The sequence below is a fragment of the Balaenoptera physalus genome, assembly GCF_965194825.1.
Source record: "Balaenoptera physalus genome assembly, chromosome: 8".
Lineage (NCBI taxonomy): Eukaryota > Metazoa > Chordata > Mammalia > Artiodactyla > Balaenopteridae > Balaenoptera > Balaenoptera physalus.
This window is the reverse complement of record NC_138887.1, coordinates 119,404,876-119,428,968: the sequence shown is the minus strand read 5'-3', so window position 1 is coordinate 119,428,968 and position 24,093 is coordinate 119,404,876. Positions and strand designations below refer to the sequence as shown.

Genomic DNA, 24,093 nt, shown 5'->3' with positions numbered 1-24,093 from the left:
CATCTTGCTGGCCTCACAGTTATGGGGGTGCCTCCCAGATTCAGGCTGCCTATTCATTTTAATTTCTAGTGGGATCTCATCTTTTCCAGTCTCAGTAAATATCTTAGTAGAAAGTTAGGAGAGGCTGCTGCCCAGATACCATTTTAAATTAGAACTCTGGGGCAGCTGTGGCATAAAAAGAAAGGAACGAACATTGGCTGAGAGCACTTTAGGTGGCAGAAGCTGTGTTAGATGCCTTATGCCCATCGCCGTAGTGAATGCACACAGTACCACTGCAAGGTGTCTATTATTCTGATCGTTTACATGTGGGGCCTTTTAGACTCTTGAGTGGTTCAAATATTTCTCAACCACTTTTTACATAGTCAAAGTACCAGGTGCTGAGAACGCATTTTGAACAAGTCAGATCTTTCCCTGCCCTCATGGAGCTTACAGCTGGTGGGAACACACAACTGGCAGAGCCCAGCACAGAATAAAAATGGGGTCTCAGGTTCAAAAATTATGAAAAGTTTCAAGATGGCAACAGCAGAGCATTAAGCCAAGTGTGGGGTTCTTCTAAACATGGTACCGTGTGCCACCACCCAGGCTGCATGTCTACACTGCCTGCCCTGCACACACGGACAGGAGACAACTGTGATACAGCACAGTTAAGTGCTGTAATGGGGGAAGCGTGCAGAGGAGGGGAACGGATCCCAGACTTGGGTGTGTGTGTCTATGTGCGGGGGGCGGGTAAGGAAGATAAGGTCAAGAAAGTCTTCCTGAAGAAATTACATCAAAGCTGTAGCTATGGGTTACGGCGGTGGGGAAAGAGGAAAGTGAACAGAGGCAGGTGATGATTTAGAGGTAGAACTGCCGAGATAGGGTGAGGTTAACGTGGGCAGGAGAGGGAGTGTGGAGTCCAGGGAGGGTCTCCATGGGGCATGTGTGCAGATAACTGGCGGGGTGGGGGAGGGGTAGCATGTCATCCACTCACAGAGGGAACGTGGGAGGAGGAATTCGGGTTTAGCATACCTGTGGGACATCCCTGCCATGGTGCCTTGTAGGCGATTGGCCACACAAGCTTGTGACTCAGGAGAAGGAACTGGGAAGGAGCGAGAATTGGTGTCATCAGCATCCGTTAGTCATGGGAACGTGGTGGGGATGAGGTTATGGAGAAGGTGGAGAGAGCAGAGAAAGAGGGACTTGGGGAAACCCTTTAGGGGTGGAAATTCTGAGCAGATGGGCCAAGAAAAGTAACCCAGTGAGGCAGTGGAGAGCCACGGTCTAAGCAGGGGGCTGGGTGCTGAGCAACTTGCCTAATCCTCTACTGTGTCAACGCAGGAGAATTGGCTTCAGCCTCTCTCTACCGCAGGCGTGTGGTTTGCTCTCAAATCACAGCATCCAAGGGATGTAGCAACTTTGGGCCGAATCTGAGCTGGCACCCGTGTCTAAGAGGCTCAGTCTGGAGGGTGAGGTAGGTGATCCTCCAAGTGTAGGGCAGGGCCCCGGTTCCTGCAGGAGTGTACTTTGCCCCTTGGGGGACACCAGGATGGAACCCTGGGGCAGTGTGGCCAGACACAGAGCAGGTTGTCTGCTCTCTCAGGGAAACAGGAATGCTAATCTGGAGCCTGGGTATGAGGCCTATTCCGAGGTTGGGAGTGAAGCTGCAGCTCCGTGGGCACCCAGCGAGTCATCATTTTCCACGAGCAATGGTAACACTGAGCTCAGGGCAACTAAAACAAATTCAGGGCATTGGAGGCTTCCAACATATGGCCAGCCTTAGAGAGAAGTGACTTAGAAACAGGGTAAACCCGAGCTGGGGGGCAGGGAGGGTCTCAAGATCTGAAGCTGAGTAGATCATACAAGGCAGGAAGCGACAGGTTTGGAGCACACTAGTTACGACTGCTGTGAGTTTGGGCACGTCACACTACCTCTCTGTGCCTCGGCTTCTCCGTTATAAACAGGAGATGATGCGGGTACCTACCTCACAGGCTTATTATGAGGATTAAGTGAGTTAATATCCGTAATATTTCAGAGCAGTGCATGTCACGCATAATAAGAACTTGAAAATGAAATACATTTTTATCCTTGACATCTCAACTTAAATGCCATTTCTGCCGTGGCAGACACACACGTCCCCTAAGACAAGGCTAGGTTCGCCTTTTATATGATCTCACAGTACTCTGTATTTCCCCTTCATTGCACTTATCAGAAATAAAACTAAATAACTACTCATCTCACTCTACCCCAGATATTGATAGAATGGAAGCTTTATGTCATTCGAAACCACTTTTGCTTTGAGTGCTACTGTATTTTAGCACCCATCACGGTGCTTGGCATGTGACAGGTTCTCAATAAACACTGCTGAACGAGTGAGTGAATGAATGAATGAATGAGTGAGGGTTGTGTCTTCTGAATGCCCAGCGTGTGGCACAGCCTGATGCAGGAGATACTCCTTAAACGATGGCTGTGTTGAACACTGAACTTAACTAGAACACTCAAGAGAGCCCTAAACTGAAACGAGATTTGGGTCTGACCACCATACAGGTGTTAGTTACAGCCATGGGAGTTGATGTAGGTATATTATGAAAAGTATTAACAAGCGGACAGCATAGGCGCTGGCCGAAGAGAATAGAGGAGCCGCCACAGGTCCTGGTGGCCCTGCCCTGCCGGGTGCTACCACTTTTGTTTCTGGGCCATGGGAAGGCTGAGATGTGGAGAAGGGAGGCGTGGTGGGCGGCAGGTGGGAGGTATTCGGCTGGCTCACAGTAGCGGTGGGTTCTTTCCCATCAGATAAGGAAAGAGTGCACTAAGTTAACAAGCATGGCTTCACAGGTGCAGAGCGGCTACATGTCAGCCCTGAGCCCTGAAGAGCACGTGGGGTAAGAAGAGAGGGTTGACAAGAGGAGCAGTCTTGCAAGCACCCATGTTTAAGAGACACACAGAAGAAATTCCCGTGAAGGAGACTGAGAACAGCTGAGCGATACGAGGGGCTTTTCTTGGATTTTGCCCTAAAACCCAAGAAAACTTCTGGAAAAGACTGGTGTACCATGTCAAATGCTACAGTAACCTCAAGCACACGGAAGACCGAAAGCCATCCATTAGGGACACAAATATGAAACTGATGACAGTGCCGTAAATGATGTCAGAGGAAGGATGCTGAGGGCCTCCAGGATACTGATTTACTGGAATGAAGAGTGAGTGAGAAATGAAGTAGATGCAGGTGTAGCTGATCTTCCCTTAGGAAACACCAGGTTACTTGGGTAGAGAGGGCTGCTGGTGTCAAGAGAGTGCCTAGCTATTTATTAATTTACATGTTTGTTTATAAAAAGAGAGAGCCAAGCATACTTAAAACGTATGAAGGGGCCATTTGGAATCAAGTAGCTGAAAATATTGAAGCAAAGATAATGAGTGTACTTGAGTAATAAGTTTGCTGTTATTTGCTGTCTGGAGGGAAGGTAAAGCCAAGATAAGGAATACACTCACTTTTTTTTTTTTTTTAACTGTATGATATCACTTGTAATGTGGAATCTAAACAATAATACAAATGAATGTATATGCAAAACAGAAACAGACTCACAGATATAGAAAACAAACTAGTGCTTACCAAGGGGGGAGGGGCAAGGTAGGGCTATGGGATTAAGAGATACAAACTACTATGTCTAAAATAGATAAACAAGCAGGATATACTGTATAGCACAGGGAATTATAGCCATTATCTTGTAATAACTTTTAATGGAGACTTATCTGTAAAAATACTGAATCACTATGCTGTACACCTGAAACTAATGTAATACTGTAAATCAACTATATTTCAATAAAATTTTTTAAATAATACAAATGAATCTATATACAAAACAGAAACAGATTCACAGACAGAAAACAAACTTATGGTTACCAAAGGAGAGAAGGAGTGGGGGAGGGACAGATTAGGATTGTGCGACTAACAGATGCAAACTATTATACTATATATAAAATAGATAAGCAACAAGGATTTACTGTACAGCACAAGGAATTATATCAAATATCTTGTAGTAACCTATAATGGAATATAATCTGAAAAAGAAAAACTGAATCACTACGCTGTACACCTGAAACTAATACAATCTTGTAAATCAACTATACTACAATTTAAAAAAAATTTTTTTTTAATGGTGGAATTTTGAATCCCCAGGATTTTGTTTCTTTGATTAGAAGTAAATCAGTATTTTTCTGAAATATTCATTGTTCATTAGTATTTCCTTTAAAAGTCTTAAAATTCATTTATATATATAATGCAACACCATTCAAAATCTTAGGGATTGATTTTGAAATTGCTGAAGTGATTGAGAAGAACAAATTACACTTAGAAAATTCTGAAAACAAAGAGTAACAAGGGACTCAGTCTACCAATTAATAGACTTTATCGTAAAGCTACAGAAAATATTAATGCACGTGATTGGCTCAACAACTGGCAGATGGATCAGTTGAACACAGAAAGATCTAAGTATATATGATAATTTAATTTGTTAAAAAATGTGTCATGCCCGTTTCTTTCTCTTCATAATTGTCACTTGATTAACAACTTGAAAAAAATGCAGAACTTTAACTCGTATCATGCACCAAAGTCTAAATGTAGTAGAGAATTAAGTATAAACAATGATGTCATAAAACTATTAGAAAAAAATTGTATGAAAAATTATTGGATTTGAGAATTATAAAAGTTAAAAAGCAAACTTAAAGCAAATATTTTACTTGTTTAAAAGCCTTTAGTATTTAGCCTTTTACCATTATATAATATCTATTTTCTGTTTATTGCTTTTAACCTTAAATGACAATTTTATGTTAATATTGCCACTTCACCATTTCTGGTTTTGTTTATTCACCTAGTATTTTTTTTTCTTTTCTTTTTTTAATTTTTGAATTTTATTTTATTTATTTTTTTATACAACAGGTTCTTATTACTCATCAATTTTATACACATCAGTGTATACATGTCAATCCCAGTCGCCCAATTCATCCCACCATCATCCCCACCCCCCGCGGCTTTCCCCCCTTGGTGTCTATACGTTTGTTCTCTACATCTGTGTCGCAACTTCTGCCCTGCAAACCGGTTCATCTGTACCATTTTTCTAGGTTCCACATATATGCATTAATATACGATATTTGTTTTTCTCTTTCTGACTTACTTCACTCTGTATGACAGTCTCTAGATCCATCCACGTCTCAACAAATGACCCAATTTCATTCCTTTTTATGGCTGAGTAATATTCCATTGTATATATGTACCACATCTTCTTTATCCACTCGTCTGTCGATGGGCATTTAGGTTGCTTCCATGACCTGGCTATTGTAAATAGTGCTGCAATGAACATTGGGGTGCATGTGTCTTTTTGAACTATGGTTTTCTCTGGGTATATGCTCAGTAGTGGGATTGCTGGGTCATATGGTAATTCTATTTCTAGTTTTTTAAGGAACCTCCATACTGTTCTCCATAGTGGCTGTATCAATTTACATTCCCACCAACAGTGCAAGAGGGTTCCCTTTTCTCCACACCCTCTCCAGCATTTGTTGTTTGTAGATTTTCTGATGATGCCCATTCCAACTGGTGTGAGGTGATACCTCATTGTAGTTTTGATTTGCATTTCTCTAATAATTAGTGATGTTGAGAAGCTTTTCATGTGCTTCTTTGCCACCTGTATGTCTTCTGTGGAGAAATGTCTATTTAGGTCTTCTGCCCATTTTTGGATTGGGTTGTTTGTTTCTTTAATATTGAGCTACATGAGCTGTTTATATATTTTGGAGATTAATCCTTTGTCTGTTGATTCGTTTGCAAATATTTTTTCCCATTCTGAGGGTTGTCTTTTCGTCTTGTTTGTAGTTTCCTTTGCTGTGCAAAAGCTTTTAAGTTTCATTAGGTCCCATTTGTTTATTTTTGTTTTTATTTCCATTACTCTAGGAGGTGGATCAAAAAAGATCTTGCTGTGATTTATGTCAAAGAGTGTTCTTCCTATGTTTTCCTCTAAGAGTTTTATAGTGTCCGGTCTTACATTTAGGTCTTTAATCCATTTTGAGTTTATTTTTGTGTATGGTGTTAGGGAGTGTTCTAATTTTATTCTTTTACATGTAGCTGTCTAGTTTTCCCAGCACCACTTATTGAAGAGGCTGTCTTTTCTCCATTGTCTATCCTTGCCTCCTTTGTCATAGATTAGTTGACCATAGGTGCGTGGGTTTATCTCTGGGCTTTCTATCTTGTTCCATTGATCTATGTTTCTGTTTTTGTGCCAGTACCATATTGTCTTGATGACTGTACCTTTGTAGTATAGTCTGAAGTCAGGGAGTCTGATTCCTCCAGCTCCGTTTTTTTCCCTCAAGACTGCTTTGGCTATTCGGGGTCTTTTGTGTCTCCATACAAATTTTAAGATTTTTTGTTCTAGTTCCGTAAAAAATGCCATTGGTAATTTGATAGGGATTGCATTGAATCTGTAGACTGCCTTGGGTAGTATAGTCATTTTCACAATATTGATTCTTCCAATCCAAGAACATAGTGTATCTCTCCATCTGTTGGTATCATCTTTAATTTCTTTCATCAGTGTCTTATAGTTTTCTGCATACAGGTCTTTTGTCTCCCTAGGTAGGTTTATTCCTAGGTATTTTATTCTTTTTGTTGCAGTGGTAAATGGGAGTGTTTCCTTAATTTCTCTTTCAGATTTTTCATCATTAGTGTATAGGAATGCAAGAGATTTCTGTGTATTAATTTTGTATCCTGCAATTTTACCAAATTCATTGATTAGCTCCAGTAGTTTTCTGGTGGCATTTTTAGGATTCTCTATGTATAGTATCATGTCATCTGCAAACAGTGACAGTCTTACTTCTTCTTTTCCAATTTGTATTCCTTTTATTTCTTTTTCTTCTCTGATTGCCGTGGCTAGGACTTCCAAAACTACGTTGAATAATAGTGGTGAGAGTGGATATCCTTGTCCTGTTCCTGATCTTAGAGGAAATGCTTTCAGTTTTTCACCATTGAGAATGATGTTTGCTGTGGGTTTGTCATATATGGCCTTTATTATGTTGAGGTAGGTTCCCCCTATGCCCACTTTCTGGAGAGTTTTTATCATAAATCGGTGTTGAATTTTGTCAAAAGCTTTTTCTGCATCTATTGGGATGATCATATGGTTTTTCTCCTTCAATTTGTTAATATGGTGTATCACATTGATTGATTTGCGTATATTGAAGAATCCTTGCATCCCTGGGATAAATCCCACTTGATCATGGTGTATGATCCTTTTAATGTGTTGTTGGATTCTGTTTGCTAGTATTTTGTTGAGGATTTTTGAATCTATATTCATCAGTGATATTGGTCTGTAATTTCCTTTTTTGTAGTATCTTTTTCTGGTTTTGGTATCTGGGTGATGGTGGCCTCATAGAATGAGTTTGGGAGTGTTCCTTCCTCTGTAGTTTTTTGGAAGAGTTTGAGAAGGATGGGTGTTAGCTCTTCTCTAAATGTTTGATAGAATTCATCTGTGAAGCCATCTGGTCCTGGACTTTTGTTTGTTGGAAGATTTTTAATCACAGTTTCAATTTCATTACTTGTGATTGGTCTGTTCATATTTTCTGTTTCTTCCTGGTTCAGTCTTGGAAGGTTATACGTTTCTAAGAATTTGTCCATTTCTTCCAGGTTGTCCATTTTATTGGCATAGAGTTGCTTGTAGTAGTCTCTTAGGATGCTTTGTATTTCTGCGGTGTCTGTTGTAAATTCTCCTTTTTCATTTCTAATTTTATTGATTTGAATCCTCTCCCTCTTTTTCTTGATGAGTCTGGCTAATGGTTTATCAGTTTTGTTTATCTTCTCAAAGAACCAGCTTTTAGTTTTATTGATCTTTGCTATTGTTTTCTTTGTTTCTATTTCATTTATTTCTGCTCTGATGTTTATGATTTCTTTCCTTCTGCTAACTTTGGGTTTTGTTTGTTCTTCTTTCTCTAGTTCCTTTAGGTGTAAGGTTAGATTGTTTATTTGAGATTTTTCTTGTTTCTTGAGGTAGGCTTGTATACCTATAAACTTCCCTCTTAGAACTGCTTTTGCTGCATCCCATAGGTTTTGGATCGTCGTGTTTTCATTGTCATTTGTCTCTAGGTACTTTCTGATTTCCTCTTTGATTTCTTCAGTGATCTCTTGGTTATTTAGTAACCTATTGTTTAGCCTCCATGTGTTTGTGTTTTTTACATTTTTTCCCTGTAACTGATTTCTAATCTCATAGCGTTGTGGTCAGAAAAGATGCATGATATGATTTCAGTTTTCTTAAATTTACTGAGGTTTGATCACCCAAGATGTGATCTATCCTGGAGAATGTTCCGTGTGCACTTGAGAAGAAAGTGTAATCTGCTGTTTTTGGATGGACTGTCCTAGAAATATCAATTAAATCTATCTGGTCTATTGTGTCATTTAAAGCTTGTGTTTCCTTATTTATTTTCATTTTGGATGATCTGTCCATTGGTGTAAGTGAGGTGTTAAAGTCCCCCACTATTATTGTGTTACTGTCGATTTCCTCTTTTATAGCTGTTAGCAGTTGTCTTATGTATTGAGGTGCTCCCATGTTGGGTGCATATATATTTATAATTGTTATATCTTCTTCTTGGATTGATCCCTTGATCATTATGTAGTATCCTTCCTTGTCTCTTGTAACATTCTTTATTTTAAAGTCTATTTTATCTGATATGAGTATTGCTACTCCAGCTTTCTTTTGATTCCCATTTGCATGGAATATCTTTTTCCATCCCCTCACTTTCATTCTGTATGTGTCCCTAGATATGAAGTGGGTCTCTTGTAGACAGCATATGTATGGGTCTTGTTTTTGTATCCATTCAGCAAGCCTGTGTCGTTTGGTTGGAGTATTTAATCCATTCACGTTTAAGGTAATTATTGATATGTATGTTTCTATTACCGTTTTCTTAATTGTTTTGGGTTTGTTTTTGCAGGTTCTTTTCTTCTCTTGTGTTTCGCATTTAGAGAAGATCCTTTAGCATTTGTTGTAGAGCTGGTTTGGTGGTGCTGAATTCTCTTAGCTTTTGCTTGTCTGTAAAGCTTTTGATTTCTCTATCGAATCTGAATGAGACCCTTGCCGGGTAGAGTAATCTTGGCTGTAGGTTCTTCCCTTTCATCTCTTTAAGCATATTATGCCCCTTCCTTCTGGCTTGTAGAGTTTCTGCTGAGAAATCAGCTGTTAACCTTATGGGAGTTCCCTTGTATGTTATTTGTTGTTTTTCCCTTGCTGTTTTCAATAATTTTTCTTTGCCTTTAATTTTTATCTATTTGATTACTACGTGTCTCGGCATGTTTCTCCTTGGGTTTATCCTGTATGGGACTCGCTGTGCTTCCTGGACTTGGGTGGCTATTTCCTTTCCCATGTTAGGGAAGTTTTCCACTATAATCTCTTCAAATATTTTCTCTGGTCCTTTCTCTCTCTCTTCTCCTTCTGGGATCCCTATAATGTGAATGTTGTTGCGTTTAATGTTGTCCCAGAGGTCTCTTAGGCTGTCTTCATTTCTTTTCATTCTTTTTTCTTTATTCTGTTCTGCAGCAGTGAATTCCACCATTCTGTCTTCCAGGTCACTTATCCATTCCTCTGCCTCAGTTATTGTGCTATTGATTCCTTCTAGTGTATTTTTCATTTCAGTTATTGTATTGTTCATCTCTGTTTGTTTGTTCTTTAGTTCTTCTAGATCTTTGTTAAACATTTCTTGCATCTTCTCGATCTTTGCCTCCATTGTTTTTCTGAGGTCCTGGATCATCTTCACTATCATTATTCTGAATTCTTTTTCTGGAAGGTTGCCTATGTCCACTTCATTTAGTTGTTTTTCTGGGGTTTTATCTTGTTCCTTCATCTGGTACATAGCCCTCTGCCTTTTCATCTTGTCTGTCTTTCTGTGAATGTGGTTTTTGTTCCACAGGCTGCAGGATTGTAGTTCTTCTTGCTTCTGCTGTCTGCCCTCTGGTGGATGAGGCTATCTAAGAGGCTTGTGTAAGTTTCTACACTCACTTTTTAAATACATATCATTCACAAAATCGATTCTATTCTCAGACACAAGAATGTGCTTATAAAGTTACGAGGTCCTAAAAGGGAGACTATTTCATATGCTTCATTCTCAGAGAGCAATGCAATAAAATGAGAAATAATCAACCAATCAATAAAAAGCACCAGAGGCATGGATGTTACAAAAATAATGCCTGGGACAGCTGGGCATGGAGGAGTGTGGCGAGTCCCAGCCGACCGCGTGCTGCAGCGATGCGCGCCCGGGCGGCGATCACAGCTGCAGCGCCCCTTAATGGGCCCCCGAGGATGCCTGGATGGGCACGCACCCTAAGTATTTAGAAATGATGGAATTAGATGTAGGAGATGCCACCCAAGTTTATATAGCATTCTTGGTTTACCTGGACCTCATGGAGAGTAAAAGTTGGCACATGAAGTAAACTGTGTGGGATTACCAGATCTCCAGCTCATCTGCCTTCTTGGTACTGAGAAGGAGAAGGGTTACAGACGGTGGTGCCTACACCCGTCAGTGCTTCCCTCAGCCATAAAAGGATAAGGGAGATCTTGAAGGCATCTCAAAAGTTGCAAGGTGATCCAGATTTGCCAATGTCTTTTACTTCTGCCATAGTGGAGTCTGACTCCACAATAGTCTATTACAAGCCTACTGATGGATTTATGCTGCCAGATCCTCAGAATATTTCCCTTAGAAGATGACACCTATACTTCCCGATGCTTGCTTTACTCACACAAGATTGGATTGAGACGCCTCAGCCTGATTCATCTTTTATCTCAGAGCTAGTCAGGGTTGACTTAGCTGGGCCCATTCCATAAGTTTTCTTTTCAAGAATAAAACTTTCCCAGACAGAAGAATTAATTTTATTCAAAAATGTAGGCTAGTTGCTCTAGAACTTTCTCATCTGGAGACAGTTTAATTATAGTTGTATACAAGTTTATGCCTAGGGTGTGTTCAGAAGGGGAGAACATTGCTGAGGCTGCCACCTCTTTCCCTTACTCAACCCTCTCAGTGCCTTTTGGTCACTACAGCTAGCCTGGAATGGCATTTCATGCACACTTTGACACCTGGAGAGTTTACTTTAATCTGCTTTTTCATCCCACTAGAAAGTATTCTTTCAACTGGTTTTTTCCATGTTGCAATTACTCTTACTTCCCTCTTTGGTTAACTTTAAATCAAAACTAAAAATATCCTCATCCAGAGTGTAAAATTACATGTCTAGATTAATAGGGACCAGAGAATTGCTACCTACAAGAGTACTGGGTCTTTTTTTTCCATTCTTATTACCACCACCTGTACTGTATCATAGCTAGAATATTACAAGGGAGATAGTAGGGGACAGTGTTAACCTTAAAACCATTTTTCTTAAGTAGACCCAGTTTTTCCACTTTTGTTAATACCTCCCAATTAAGTTGCCTAAAGTATAAACAATTATATGGAAAAGATGTTTCAAGTGACATTTTGGGGCATATAATAGTCCAAATTATAAATGACTTAAAAGTTTAAGGCAAGGGTGAGCAAAATTTTTCTGGAAAGGGCCAGAAAGGAAATATTTTAGGCTTTTCAGGTCATATAGGCTTTCTCACAACTTCTCAGCTCTGCTGTTTGTAGGACAAAAATAACCATAGACAGTATCTAAATGAATGGATATGACTGTATTCCAATAAAACTTATTTGCAAATGCAGGGCCATAGTTTGCCAACCCCTGGTCTGGGGAAATAGTCAATAAACATATATAGCTAATGAATGGTATGTTATGTACCCATTAAAAATTAGTAATGAATATACTGAAAAACATGAGAAAATATTTAGTAACAAAAAGCAAGACACAAAAGTGTATGAATGTGTATGATTATGGCTATAAATAACACACCAAATATATAATAAAAAGATGACAAAATAAATTACTAACTGGTTATAATAGGATGGCAGAGCAGGAAATGGATGACTTTGTCTTTCTTCAATATTTTAGTTTTTCTCTATTTGTATTACTTTTATAATAAAAATGTTTTAAAATAAATAAATAAAAATAATGCCTGGATCAGAAGGGAACAAATGAGTAGGAAAAAAAAAAGCAATGAAAATAACAAACTTACAGGATACTGCCAAATAGGGACTTGAAGGAAAAATATATTGCTCTAGATATTCCTATATTCAAAATAAGGTATCTGAAGCATTGCGAGAGAAGACTGTGCTTACACTAACTTTAAAAAAATGTAGAAAGTAGCCAGCCAAACAAACGGAAGAGGGAGATAAAATCCAAAGCAGGAAAAAATTGGAAAAACACAAAAAGCAAATCTGGTGAACATCTTAATACATGCTAAGAGAAACGCAATTCAAAGTATACCGCTGCAGATGATTTCAGAGAGTATAAAGAGCAGTTGGCAAAATTAAAGCAGAACAATAATGGCTGCCACTTATTTATCAGCTCCGATAAATAATCTCTTATCTTTATAACAACTCTGTAATAGAGAGAATTTTTTTCTTCATTTTACTTGTAAGGAAACTAAAGCTCAGAGAGAATAGGAATTTAGTCATAAATGAAGCTGTTTTCTCTACACCCAGTTGTCTCTGTTGGGAAAAGAGACAAAGCAGAGAAAAGGGAGAAAAAAATGTGAAGGGCAATGATGGCGAGCTCACAGCTCAGATTTTTATGCACATTTCAAAATGATCATTATAAAAATCTATTAGAACTCAGTCAAATGCAAAAAATTACCTATGATTAACATATGATAAACGTTTGAATAGCTTAGTATTTTCTTCAGACTCTCCAGGAATATCTACTTTGTACCTTATTCTCCACCCCTATTACTTCATTAATTCTTTTTTTTTTTTTTTGGCCACGCCATGCGGCTTGCTGGATCTTAGTTCCCCTACCAGGGACTGAACCTGGGTCCTCAGCCGTGAAAGCAGGGAGTCCTAACCACTGGATCACCAGGGAATTCCCACATTAAATCTTTATAAAATTCTGAGAAGAGCATTTTTACTTATTCCTATTTAACAGATGAGGAAACCGAGAACTAGAAAAATTAATGACCTGCCAAGGATCATATAGCAAGTGAGTGGCAGGGCTGAGACTCACCCTAATGTCTAGTGTTCTAATATCATAGGATTCTTTTTTAAATTAAATCTATTATTTTTATTGAGATATAATTTATACACCACCAGAAATCCACGCTTCAAAGGCTACAGCTCGGTGATTTTCAGTATTTTCACAAGGTTGTACAATCATCACCACCATCTAGTTCTGGAATATTTTACCACCCCACCAAGAAAACTGGTACCTGTTAGCAGTCACTCTCCTCCCCCAGCCCCTGGCAACTACTAATTTATTTTCTGTTTCTATGGATTTGCTTAGTCTGGACATTTCATACAAATGGACTCATAAATATATGGCCTTTTATGTCTGGCTTCTTTTACTTACCATAATGTTTTCAAGTTTCATCCCTGTTGTAGCAGGTATCTCAGGATTTAAGAGTTAGGAGAAAACTTATTAGACATCTTCTACCAAATCCTCTCACTTTACAGATGGAGAAACTGAGACCTAACATACCCCATATATTCAGTGACACACAAGTCCCCTACCTCCTAATCCTGTGTTTTTTCAACACACTACTAATACCAAGACAATCAGAATAATAAAAAAGAGATTCCACAAACAGATAAAAATATCACATTAATTTGACATACCATATATTAGAAATAACATAGGGAAGAAAATCTGATATTTTGTTAAAGGTTTTCCATTTCTGTAAGGAATCGCATAAATCATTTACTTCATGTGGCACCTGAATGGCACCAGATGCTTGTGTAGGGAAACAGGGCGTAGTTGCCACAGCACATTACATGCCTTGAAGTTAGATTTTACTTTCTATGTACAAAGGTAACTATTTAAAACAAAAAGTCTGAATTACCCTTAGTGAAAGTTCCAAATTTTCTCCTCCCCAGAGATTCATGCCCTTGTCGTACTGTCCGATTTCATTAAAATAATGCCTGTTTATAGCAAAAATTCCTCCAGCCATTGCAGGTGACCTAGAAAGGACACACAAATATTAAATTTATTCCATAAATTCAGTCATTATGGATTTTGGCCAAAACTATATTAAATATTAGTGATAACAGTTAAAAACTAGAAAACACCCATATTAACTCACACCAAAATTATCTTAATATACATTGAAGTATGTAAAATTAGTAAGGTAAAACGGCAACAAGAGCTTTAACTTAGCTCTCGTCAAATTTTGTAAGCAATCTATTCTAAAACGTTGTCTTGGTGACAGGGAAAATTTTCTTTAGTATGTGAGCTTCCCACAGGGATGATGATTGAATTGGGTAGTGGGAATTTAGAGATCTCCCTTCCTAAAGGCATTAAGTGAATTGTCATATTTACTTCTAGGAAAACCATAATGTTACATAGCATCTTTTTTGGTGCACCAACAGCAGAGCCCAATAAAACCAAACTATGTAGTTTGAAAATAATTACAGATCCATTCATTCATTGTTCCAAAAAGTCTATGTAAAGCCATTATGATGTGTTAGGGATAAATTAGTTAATCAACAAGCAAAGGTGGAAGTAGGGAGACTAGTTAGAGGTTGTTGTGGTGGTCCCAGAGAAAGATGATGGAATCTTGGATAAGGGTACAGCAATGAAGGAGATGAGATGTGGCTGAATTCTATATAGGTTTTGAAGATGGAGCCAGCAGATTTGCTATGGGTGGGATGTGCGGGTTGGAGGAAGTTTGGCCTGGATAACCTGGAAGATAGCATTACCATGCACTGATTTGTTTGTTTGTTTTGACCACATTGCAGCATGTGGGATCTTAGTTCCCCGACCAGGGATCGAACCCATGCCCCCTGCAGTGGAAGCACGGAGTCCTAACCGCTGAACCGCCAGGGAAATCCCTAGAGTTACCATGCACTGAGACGGGGAATGCTACAGGTGGAACCAAGTTTTTGGTGGGAAGATTCAGTTTGGGACATATTTAAGGTGTCTGTTCAGCATGCAAGTGGAGATGCCAGTAGGCAGCGGGATAGGTGAGTCTGGTGTTCTGAGAGATGTCAGAGCCTGAGAGTCACCAGTACAAGGTGGATGAGAAACACTCCGTGAGCGAGGGGAGGTGAAGAGGACAGAGCCCTGGGCACTTCAGCAGTGAGACGTTGGGGGGAAGAGGAGGAATCAGCAAAGGGCATGGAATAAACCAGCGGTGAAGGAGGAGCGAGGGCTGAGGGCTCTGGTGGTCTGGAGGCCACGGGAAGAGTGCCCGTCAAAGAGAAGGGAGAGGCCAGCAGCATGGACACGGCTGACAGGCCACGTGAGACTAGGACTGAGGACTGGACACGACAGTGTGAAGCTGGCGGGGAGGGCAAAGCCTGACTGCAGTGAGCTTAAAGCCAAGTGAACAGTTTAACAGAACTGGAGAGAGTGATAACCGACGACTCTTTCTAGGTGGTTAATACAAAGGAGAGAAAAGGAAAGGGGAAATGGCTGATAAAATAAAATCATTTTATTTTTTTAATTGTGAGAGAGAACAGCATGCCTGTAGTCTGCTAGGAGTCATTCCATCTGGTAGCTGGACGAAGCTGGTCCCTGCATGTCCCCCTCCCTGGGGGCCACGAGTGCCGTTGGTGGAAGCTTAAGGCCATGATTTTCCTTGCTTGTTCTAAGTTTCACCTACCTTTTTTGTCATTAGAACTACTGTAAGTAGGGGAAAAAATATACCTTCAGATATGAATGCTAATTCATGGCTAATATCTAAAATTAATTTTTTCCTTTAACTCTTTAAAACAACCTATTTTTTTCTTACATATATTATTATACATTATAATTGTATTATAACATATCATATGTATAATATATATTCCATATGTAATATATACACATATAATCACACAATTGGTATCATACTGATCTTTGTTTTAATTGAAGTATAGTTGATTTACAATGTTGTGTTAGTTTCTGGTGTACAGCAAAGTGATTCAAATAGACATATATATATTATTTTTCAAATTCTTTTCCATTATAGGTTATTACAAGATACTGAATGTAGTTCCCTGTGCTATACAGTAGATCCTTGTTGATTATCTATTTTATATAAGGTAGTGTATATATGTTAATCCCAAACTCCTAATTTATTCCTCTCCCATCTTCTCCCTTTGGTAACCATAAGTTTGTTTTCTAAGTCTGTGAGTCTGTGAGTCTGTGTCTGTTTTGTAAATAAGTTTATTTGTATCATATTTTAGATTCCACATTATTCTGCCGTAAGTTATTTATGGCCTGATTTTTTAAATTTAACATATTGTGAGAATTTTCCTTTTTAGTTAACTAGCCTTCAAAAATTTTAACTCTATAATATTCTACAAAATATGAATATACTTTTTTAACCATTTCAATATTGAACATTTATGTTGTTTTGATTTTCTTACTAAAATAAATATTGATACAATATATATTTCTGGACCTATCTTTCAACTCCTTGAAGATAAATTGTAAGAAGTAGAATTATTGCATCAAAGAATAAAAATATTTATCAAATTTTTAATTTATATTGCCAAATTTTCAAAAAGCATTTACAAATGTATATACACTAACAGTGTATTAGAGTTCCAAAATGTTGCTTTTCAGCAATTGACTATTAGAAATCCAATTTCCATATTGAATTTTTACAGCCTAAAAAATACTTAAAATGTGAGATACAGAAATATTACAAAAATTATAAGTCAATTTTTTGGTAAATGGAATATTTCAGCTTCTTACTAAAAGTAACTTCATTTTAGATTACTTTGAGATGAACTCAAAAGATTGATGCTTTATTTTTTAATTTTTTAGTAAATCATGATTTTTACATATTAAGTTTTATTTAAATGAAGTATAACTTTGTTCTTTTTCATCCTGAAGTCTGTAACATTAACAATAGCTACCATTTATACTGATCACTTCCTCTGTGTCAGGCCTTTAGTTATGTGCTTTACAAGTATTGGCTCATTTAAGGCCCTCAATAATCCAGAGAGGTAGGTATTTTTATTATCATCATCATTTTACAGATGATACTGAAGCTGAGAGAGGTAACTGGCCCAGCTAAGGGCTGCCTTTTTTTTTTGGCCACACCATGTGGCGTCTGGGATCTTAGTTCCCCGACCAGGAATCAAACCTGTGCCCCCTGCAGTGGAAGCGCGGCATCTTAACCACTGGACCACCAGGGAAGTCCCCTAACGGCTGCCTTAATGCACAACTCCAGGGATGCTAATTACCTATAGTCTTTGTGAACAGTGCATTCTGGAAATGTGCAGTGCACAGCCTGTGCAGCTGTACATGGCAGCCCTAAACAGCTAACAAGTGATGGCTGGGGCAGCGGAAAGATCAGAATCATACACAGTGGAAGTTATACGAAGGAATCTGCATGTTATCCTAAAGGCAGTGGAAAGACAATAAGCAAGATGGGTGACATGTGCAAAGTGGGGTTTTAAGAAAATTAACGTAGCAACAGAGAGATTGGAATGAAGAGGAGGAGCTGTAGGCCAGACTGTCCCTTAGGGTGTAGAGTCTAAGCCTGGAGCAGTGATGGCTTGGGCCATGAGGACCGTCAGAGAGATGGACAGATGTGATATGAGAATCATCACCAAGGATGGGTCTCCTGGAGCTGGTTAGTCACTGGATTAGAGAAAGCAATGGGAGATCTGGAAGACGGCTATACAGTGCTCATATGTGGTCATGCTTAATGGCTGCATAACAGTCCATTACAGTTCTGGCATAAAGTATTGATACTATATAATTTCCCAATCATTCCTCCCAATTCATAGATAGTCTTTATTTCATCCTTGATTTAAGAGGTCAGTTTGCTTACTAAGAGTAGGGGTTCAGGGCAGGGGCAGCTATTGGGATTAAGGGAAGTAATAAAGTGGAATGGGAATACCCACTTCTGGGAATGAGTGGATAAAGGGATTGCAAGGCAGCATGAGGCTGGAGACCATCAATGTGCAGAAGCATCAATTCACATCTTTTAAAGGAACAAAGGAAATAGATGGTGGAATTGAACCAGAGTTGGAGCTTTGCAGGGCTATTGTGGCAGAAGTGCAGTGGGATGTGGCAGAAGAGAAGAGAATTTATAGATCAGAAAGTCTAGACCACAGAAGCAGAAAGAAAACTGTGAGGGGTAAAAAGAGAAATCAAAGAACTGGACATCTTGATGATGTCCAAGGGTGGGCGTGGGGGGAACAGAGCAGGAAAAACCCAGGAGGTTGTGGCCAAGGAGAGGGATACCTGGTAATTTAGACGGTGAAGATCCAGGGTATGGCTGTAGGAATAATATTAAATATCTAACATTTATACAGCACTTATTATGGACAGATACTGTTCTAAGCTTTGATATATGTCATTTAATTCTCATAACAGCCCTGTGAAGTACTGTTATTCTCCAGACTTACAGATAAAGAAATAAGGTGCAGAGGGGTTAAGTAACTCGTTCAAGATCACACAGCTCTAGCTAAATTAAAATAGAGGCAAAGATCAAGGACTTGCTAGGCTATGGTGTTAGAAAATTGACTCATGTGGTTTGTAAAACAAAGAGGTTAACATTAAAAGAGAAGTGAGCCTGGTGTCAAAGTTATCAGTAAATGTGGGGAGTGATCTGGAGGAAGTCTCTTGAGAAATAACCTCATAAGTACAGTTAGAAGTCATAACATTCAAATTATTCTCACATTTAGAAATATATTTTCCAAGACTGATATTCCAGGAAAATCACATTCATCTCAACCTATAAAATTACAGATGGAAGCACTTGCATAAATATTTTATACATGAATTTGGCAAAGACATCGACTTCTTCTGGGCTATCCACAGTGCTAGTATTTTGATCATTGATAAACATGCAACTTGTTCCTGAGAACCAAGTCCACATTTTAAAGCTGGACCTCTGAAATCAGAGGGATACTAACCATGGTGGTATTCCGAACTGGGGTGAGATGCTCATTTCCAGTGAGCGAAACGTAAAGAAACAAAACCTACCACATTCTATTATTACAGACTTTTAGAAACAAGATAAATAATAAAATACTTCTCTTCATTAAGCTCATGAAATCAAAGTCATAATCTCTGAAAGCTTCCCCCTGCTCCCAATACCTATATGCTATTTTTCCATAACCAGAAGAAATCTCACCGGATAGGTCTAGTGGGTCCTTCTGGTCCATCCATCTCATAAGAGAAAACATGATCCCATTTAAATTGCAGATACCAGTTGAAAGCTCCCCTGACAACAGGAGAGGGCTGGTATTCCAGGGTCACATAATCAATGACATCTATCAGTGGACACACCACCATTCGGGGGTCCTTGGCAATGGCAGTCAGCAAGGGCTCCAACCATACTTTATTCACTTCACAGTGACTATCCAGGAACACCAGAACATCCCCTGGGGAGGCAAGAACAGGCGAGTGTTAGTGCATGTGTAGGAAGCACCTGACAATCCAAATCAAGGCAACAAGCATTTGTCCAGCATTTACTATGTGTTTGGCTATTAAGGTGCTTTCAGCTTCACTGGCAGGAGACAAGAAACATATATTTTATATTGTATCACAAATGCAGGATATCATGTGCCACAGATATTCAGAAGAAGCTGGTGAACTGTGGGTTAGACAGTAGTCTGGGGAAGATTCTAAAGAAGCAGATGGAACTGAGCTGACCTTCAATGTTAAAATATCATTTTATCTCAGGCTTGATTGATCAACTCAATGTAGCAAATGTTTACTGCAAGGAAACCTTCCTTGGTATTTAGTTTGGTCCTTGGGATGCAAAGATGCATAATTATTTTGCCTCTTGAATTCAAGCTTTAATGAGGGTCTATTCTGCTTTGAGAACATGGGAAAACATGGGAAAACCTGGCATGGCCAAAATAAAGAATATGTGTGTTAAAATATATTAGGTGGTCTCAAATTGGAAGGGACCTCAAAACTCAGGTGCAGAGGTTAGACTTTTTCTTGTAGCCAACATAAAATCATAGGAAAGTATGAAAACATCCTATGTTTAGATCAGAAGACTTAGTATTATTAAAATGTTTATAATCTCCTAAATCAATCTACAGATGCAATTCAACCCTTATCAAAATCCCACCGGCTCTTTTTACAGAAATTGATCCTAAAATTCATATGGAAAGGCAAGGGGTCCAAATTAGCTAAAACAATCTTGATAAAGAAGAACGAAGTTGAAGGATTTCCTGCTGTCAAAACTTACTAAAAGGCTACAATAATCAAAACAATATAATATTGGCATAAGATACTTATAGACCAAAGGTATAGAATTAAGGGTGCAGAAATAAATGAAGCATGTATTGTCAACTGATTTCTGAAAAGGGTACCAAGACAACTCAATTGGGAAAGAATCATTTTTTCAATAAATATCCTGAGACAACTGGATATCTGCATGAAAAGAATGAAGTTGGACCCCCTAACTCATACCAAACACAAATATTAAGTCAAATGGATAACAGACCTAAAAAGGTAAGAGCTAAAACTATAAAACTCTTAGAAGAAAACAGGCATACATTTTACGACCCTTGAGTTAGGTAATGGTTTCTTAGGTATGACACCAAAAATACAAGCAACAGAAGAAAAAAAAAAAAACAGGTAAATTGGACTTCATCAAACTAAAACCTTTTGTGGTTAAATAGATACCATGAAGAAAGTTAAAAAAAAATCCACAAAATGGGAGAAATTATTTACAAAGCATATATTGGATAAAGGACTTGTATCCAGAATATACAAAGAACTCTTAAAACTCAGTAATAAAAGACAACTTAATGAAAAAATGAGTAAAGGCTTTGAATAGACATTTCTCTAAAGAAGATATACAAATAGCCCATAATCATGGGAAAAGGTGCTCAACCTCTTCTGTCATTAGGGAAATGCTAATCAAAATCACAATGAGATATCACTTCATATCCACTAGGGTAGCTATAATCAATAAGACAGACAATGGCAAGTGTTGGTGAGATTGTGGAGAAATTGGAACCCTGTGCATTGCTGATGGGAGTATAAAATGTTGCAGCCACTTTCAAAAATTATTTGGCGATGCCTCAAAATTTAAACACAGAGTTACCATACACCCCAACAATTCTACTCCCGGGTATGCATATACACAAGAGAAATGAAACTTAGGTTCACACAAAATCTTGCACGTTAATGTTCACAGCAGCATTACTCCTAATAGTAAAAAAGTGCTAGCAACTCAAAGGTTCACCAGCGGACGAATGGCTAAACAAAATGCGGTATATCCACACAATGGAATATTATTTGGCAATACAACGGAATGAAGTACTGACACATAGTACAACATGAATGAACCTGGAAAACATTGTTGAGTGAAAGGAGCCAGTCACAAGAGACCACATATTGCATAACTCCATTCAATGAAATTTCCAGAATAGGTAAATCTATATAAAAAGAAAATAGATTAGTGGTTATTTAGGGTTTGGTGGTGGGGTGGGGGGAATAAGATGGCAGGGAATGGTGAGTGACTCCTAACAGGTATGGGGTTTCTTTTGTGAAGTGAAATTCATACTTTATGGCAAGACAAGAAAAATTTAAACATAAAAATTCTTCTCTGCCCTTTGGCCTCCTCTCTCCCCACACTGTGCATTGTGTACCTGCATTATGCATCGATCAAACCTCTCCCATCAGCAGAAATACCTGCTCAACCATAAAGAGCAACATTCTCCCAGCATCAAGACAACTCCTTAAAAGATAACATTCCTCCTTGATCTTGTAAGGGGTCACATGACCCACCAGGATGCCACTTAGATCTGGTTATGTAAACTGTAAATAACATGTCATTTGATATACAGCACTCTGTCTCAAAAAAAATTTATATAACTGTGCCTTGACTTCTAAAGGGCAGAACAGTTCTCAGAGCTTTCTAAAATGCTCTTCCTGGGTTATAATCCCCAAATTTGGCTTGAATAAAATTTTCCAATTCTTAGATTGACTGATTAATTTTTCATTGACATTTTGTACTAGGAAAAAATGTTCTAAAACTAGGTTGTGGTGATGGTTACATAACCCTGTGAATATATTTAAAAACATTGCATTGTACACTTTCAGTGGGTGAATTGTGTGGTATGTGAATTTTATCTCAATAAAACTGTCAGGATCATTAGGAAACAAAGAGTCATATTGGGAAGAAAGAGTACATCTTCCAAATCTTTCTATAGAATACAATGAGTATTCTTATAAACAATTCACAACAGAATTTTAAAATTTTTTAAATTTATGTATTTATGTACTTATTTTATTTTTGGCTGTGTTGGATCTTCATTACTGCATGCGGGCTTTCTCTAGGTGCAGCGAGCAGGGGCTACTCTTCGTTGCGGTGTGCGGGCTTCTCATTGCGGTGGCTTCTCTTGTTGTGGAGCATGGGCTCTAGGCGCATGGGTTTCAGTGGTTGTGGCACACGGGCTCAGTAGTTGCAGCACCTGGGCTCAGTAGTTGTGGCTCGTGGGCTCTGGAGCACAGGCTCAGCAGTGTGGCGCACGGGCTTAGTTGCTCCGCAGCAACTAAGTGCACAACTCCAGGATCTTCCCGGACCAGGGCTCGAACCCGGGTCCCCTGCATTGGCAGGTGGATTCTTAACCACTGTGCCACCAGAGAAGTCCCCAGAATTTTAAACCATTAATAATGACATAACCTTTATCCCTCAGCTCAGATCATGGGATTCTTATTCTTATCCATCCATCCAAGATCCTGTCCACATGTCAAACCTTGAATAAGCAGGACTCAGGAAAAGCAACTTAATTTTGCTCCTTTAAATCTATAGGGAGGGGCTTCCCTGGTGGTGCAGTGGTTGAGAATCCATCTGCCAATGCACGGGACAGGGGTTCAAGCCCCGGCCTGGGAAGATCCCACATGCCGTGGAGCACCTAAGCCAGTGTGCCACAACTACTGAGCCTGCGCTCTAGAGCCCACGAGCCACAACTATTGAAGCCCGCACGCCTAGAGCCTGCGCTCCGCAACAAGAGAAGCCACCGCAATGAGAAGCCCGTGCACCGCAACGAAGACCCAACTCAGCCATAAATAAATAAGTAAATAAATAAATACATAAATCTATAGGTAGGACTGGTCCATTCCCTGCCATTGGTTACAAAACAGAGCAGGCCCCAAGACTTCTCTGCTCTCTTAGGTTAATTGGAAGTCTTATTAGACAGCTGAAGTTGAAAACAGTCTCAATTCAGCAATTAGAATTTCCAGGCCCCTGCTACAATCGAAACTTCCCTGCATGCATGGAGAACCAACCCCGCAACCAGGTGGCCCTGTGGGAGGGTCACTTGCCTTTGCACTAACTCTTCTTAGCCCTTCCTTACTGGTCTCCTTCCCCAGCTTACCCTCTGTGGTTTCAGACCTTACTAAAGCCAAAGGAGGGTAAGAGACAAATGAATGGGGCAGGGAAGTTCTTTCTCCATGAGAGAGCAGGGTGCCCTGAGCTGACTCCTTCCATTACGGTGTGGCTGCACGGTGATTTTGAGGACCACCCCCCTTCCCAACCTTGGTAGTCTCTTATCTGCAGTTCCCATAAACTGGGCAAATGCAAATGCATTCTATCCAGGTGGTCTAGACTCCCACCTCCGCAACTTAGGGTCCTGTGTTCTACCTCTAGCTTCTCCTCTGCTGAGATCTGTCCATCCTTCTAGATAGCCCCATTGGACGTGATCTAAGATGATCTTTATTGCTCTCTTACCCAAACATCCACTGCTTGAGCAAACTCTGCCATCAGAACAGATACTAACACTGAAGCAAATGTCCTTGGTTCCGTAGCTAGCCACAGCCCTTCTTCTGCCCTTTTGATTCTCAGGTGAGAAGCCAACATCAGTTCATTTCTCTTCACCCCCAGTAGGTTTCTGGTTTTGTTGTATTGATGTCTGAGGATGTGCTGAGCCCCCAACACAGGAAATTCACATCAAGTTCCTCTGACCAGGATTTAGCAAGCAGCTTTCTCTAAAAATCACCTCTAATTCTAACGATCTCATTCAGTGTAGCTGAGTTTGCTTCTCAGATATCTATTTTGAAATTTCTTTACGGTACTGTGTCGGATAACTCACTTTGGAATATAACATCTGTTG

The 24,093-nt window shown here is 39.2% G+C and overlaps 1 protein-coding gene and 1 pseudogene across 2 annotated transcripts in view; one reads left to right on the top strand and one right to left on the bottom strand.

Annotated features, from left to right (window-relative positions):
* GALNTL5 (polypeptide N-acetylgalactosaminyltransferase like 5) overlaps positions 1–24,093 on the bottom strand; it is a 128,501-nt gene that overhangs the window by 8,654 nt on the left and 95,754 nt on the right. The window contains exons 6-7 of the mRNA XM_082473807.1: positions 19,149–19,398; positions 13,911–14,028 (exon numbers count right to left, since the gene is read on the bottom strand). Of these exons, the coding sequence (XP_082329933.1) occupies positions 13,911–14,028; positions 19,149–19,398 (368 nt within the window). The remainder of the gene's footprint in view (positions 1–13,910; positions 14,029–19,148; positions 19,399–24,093) is intronic.
* Positions 9,155–13,881, top strand: LOC309666392 (tRNA-splicing endonuclease subunit Sen15 pseudogene; annotated as a pseudogene). Its single transcript has one exon. The product of its transcript is annotated as a tRNA-splicing endonuclease subunit Sen15 pseudogene (transcript).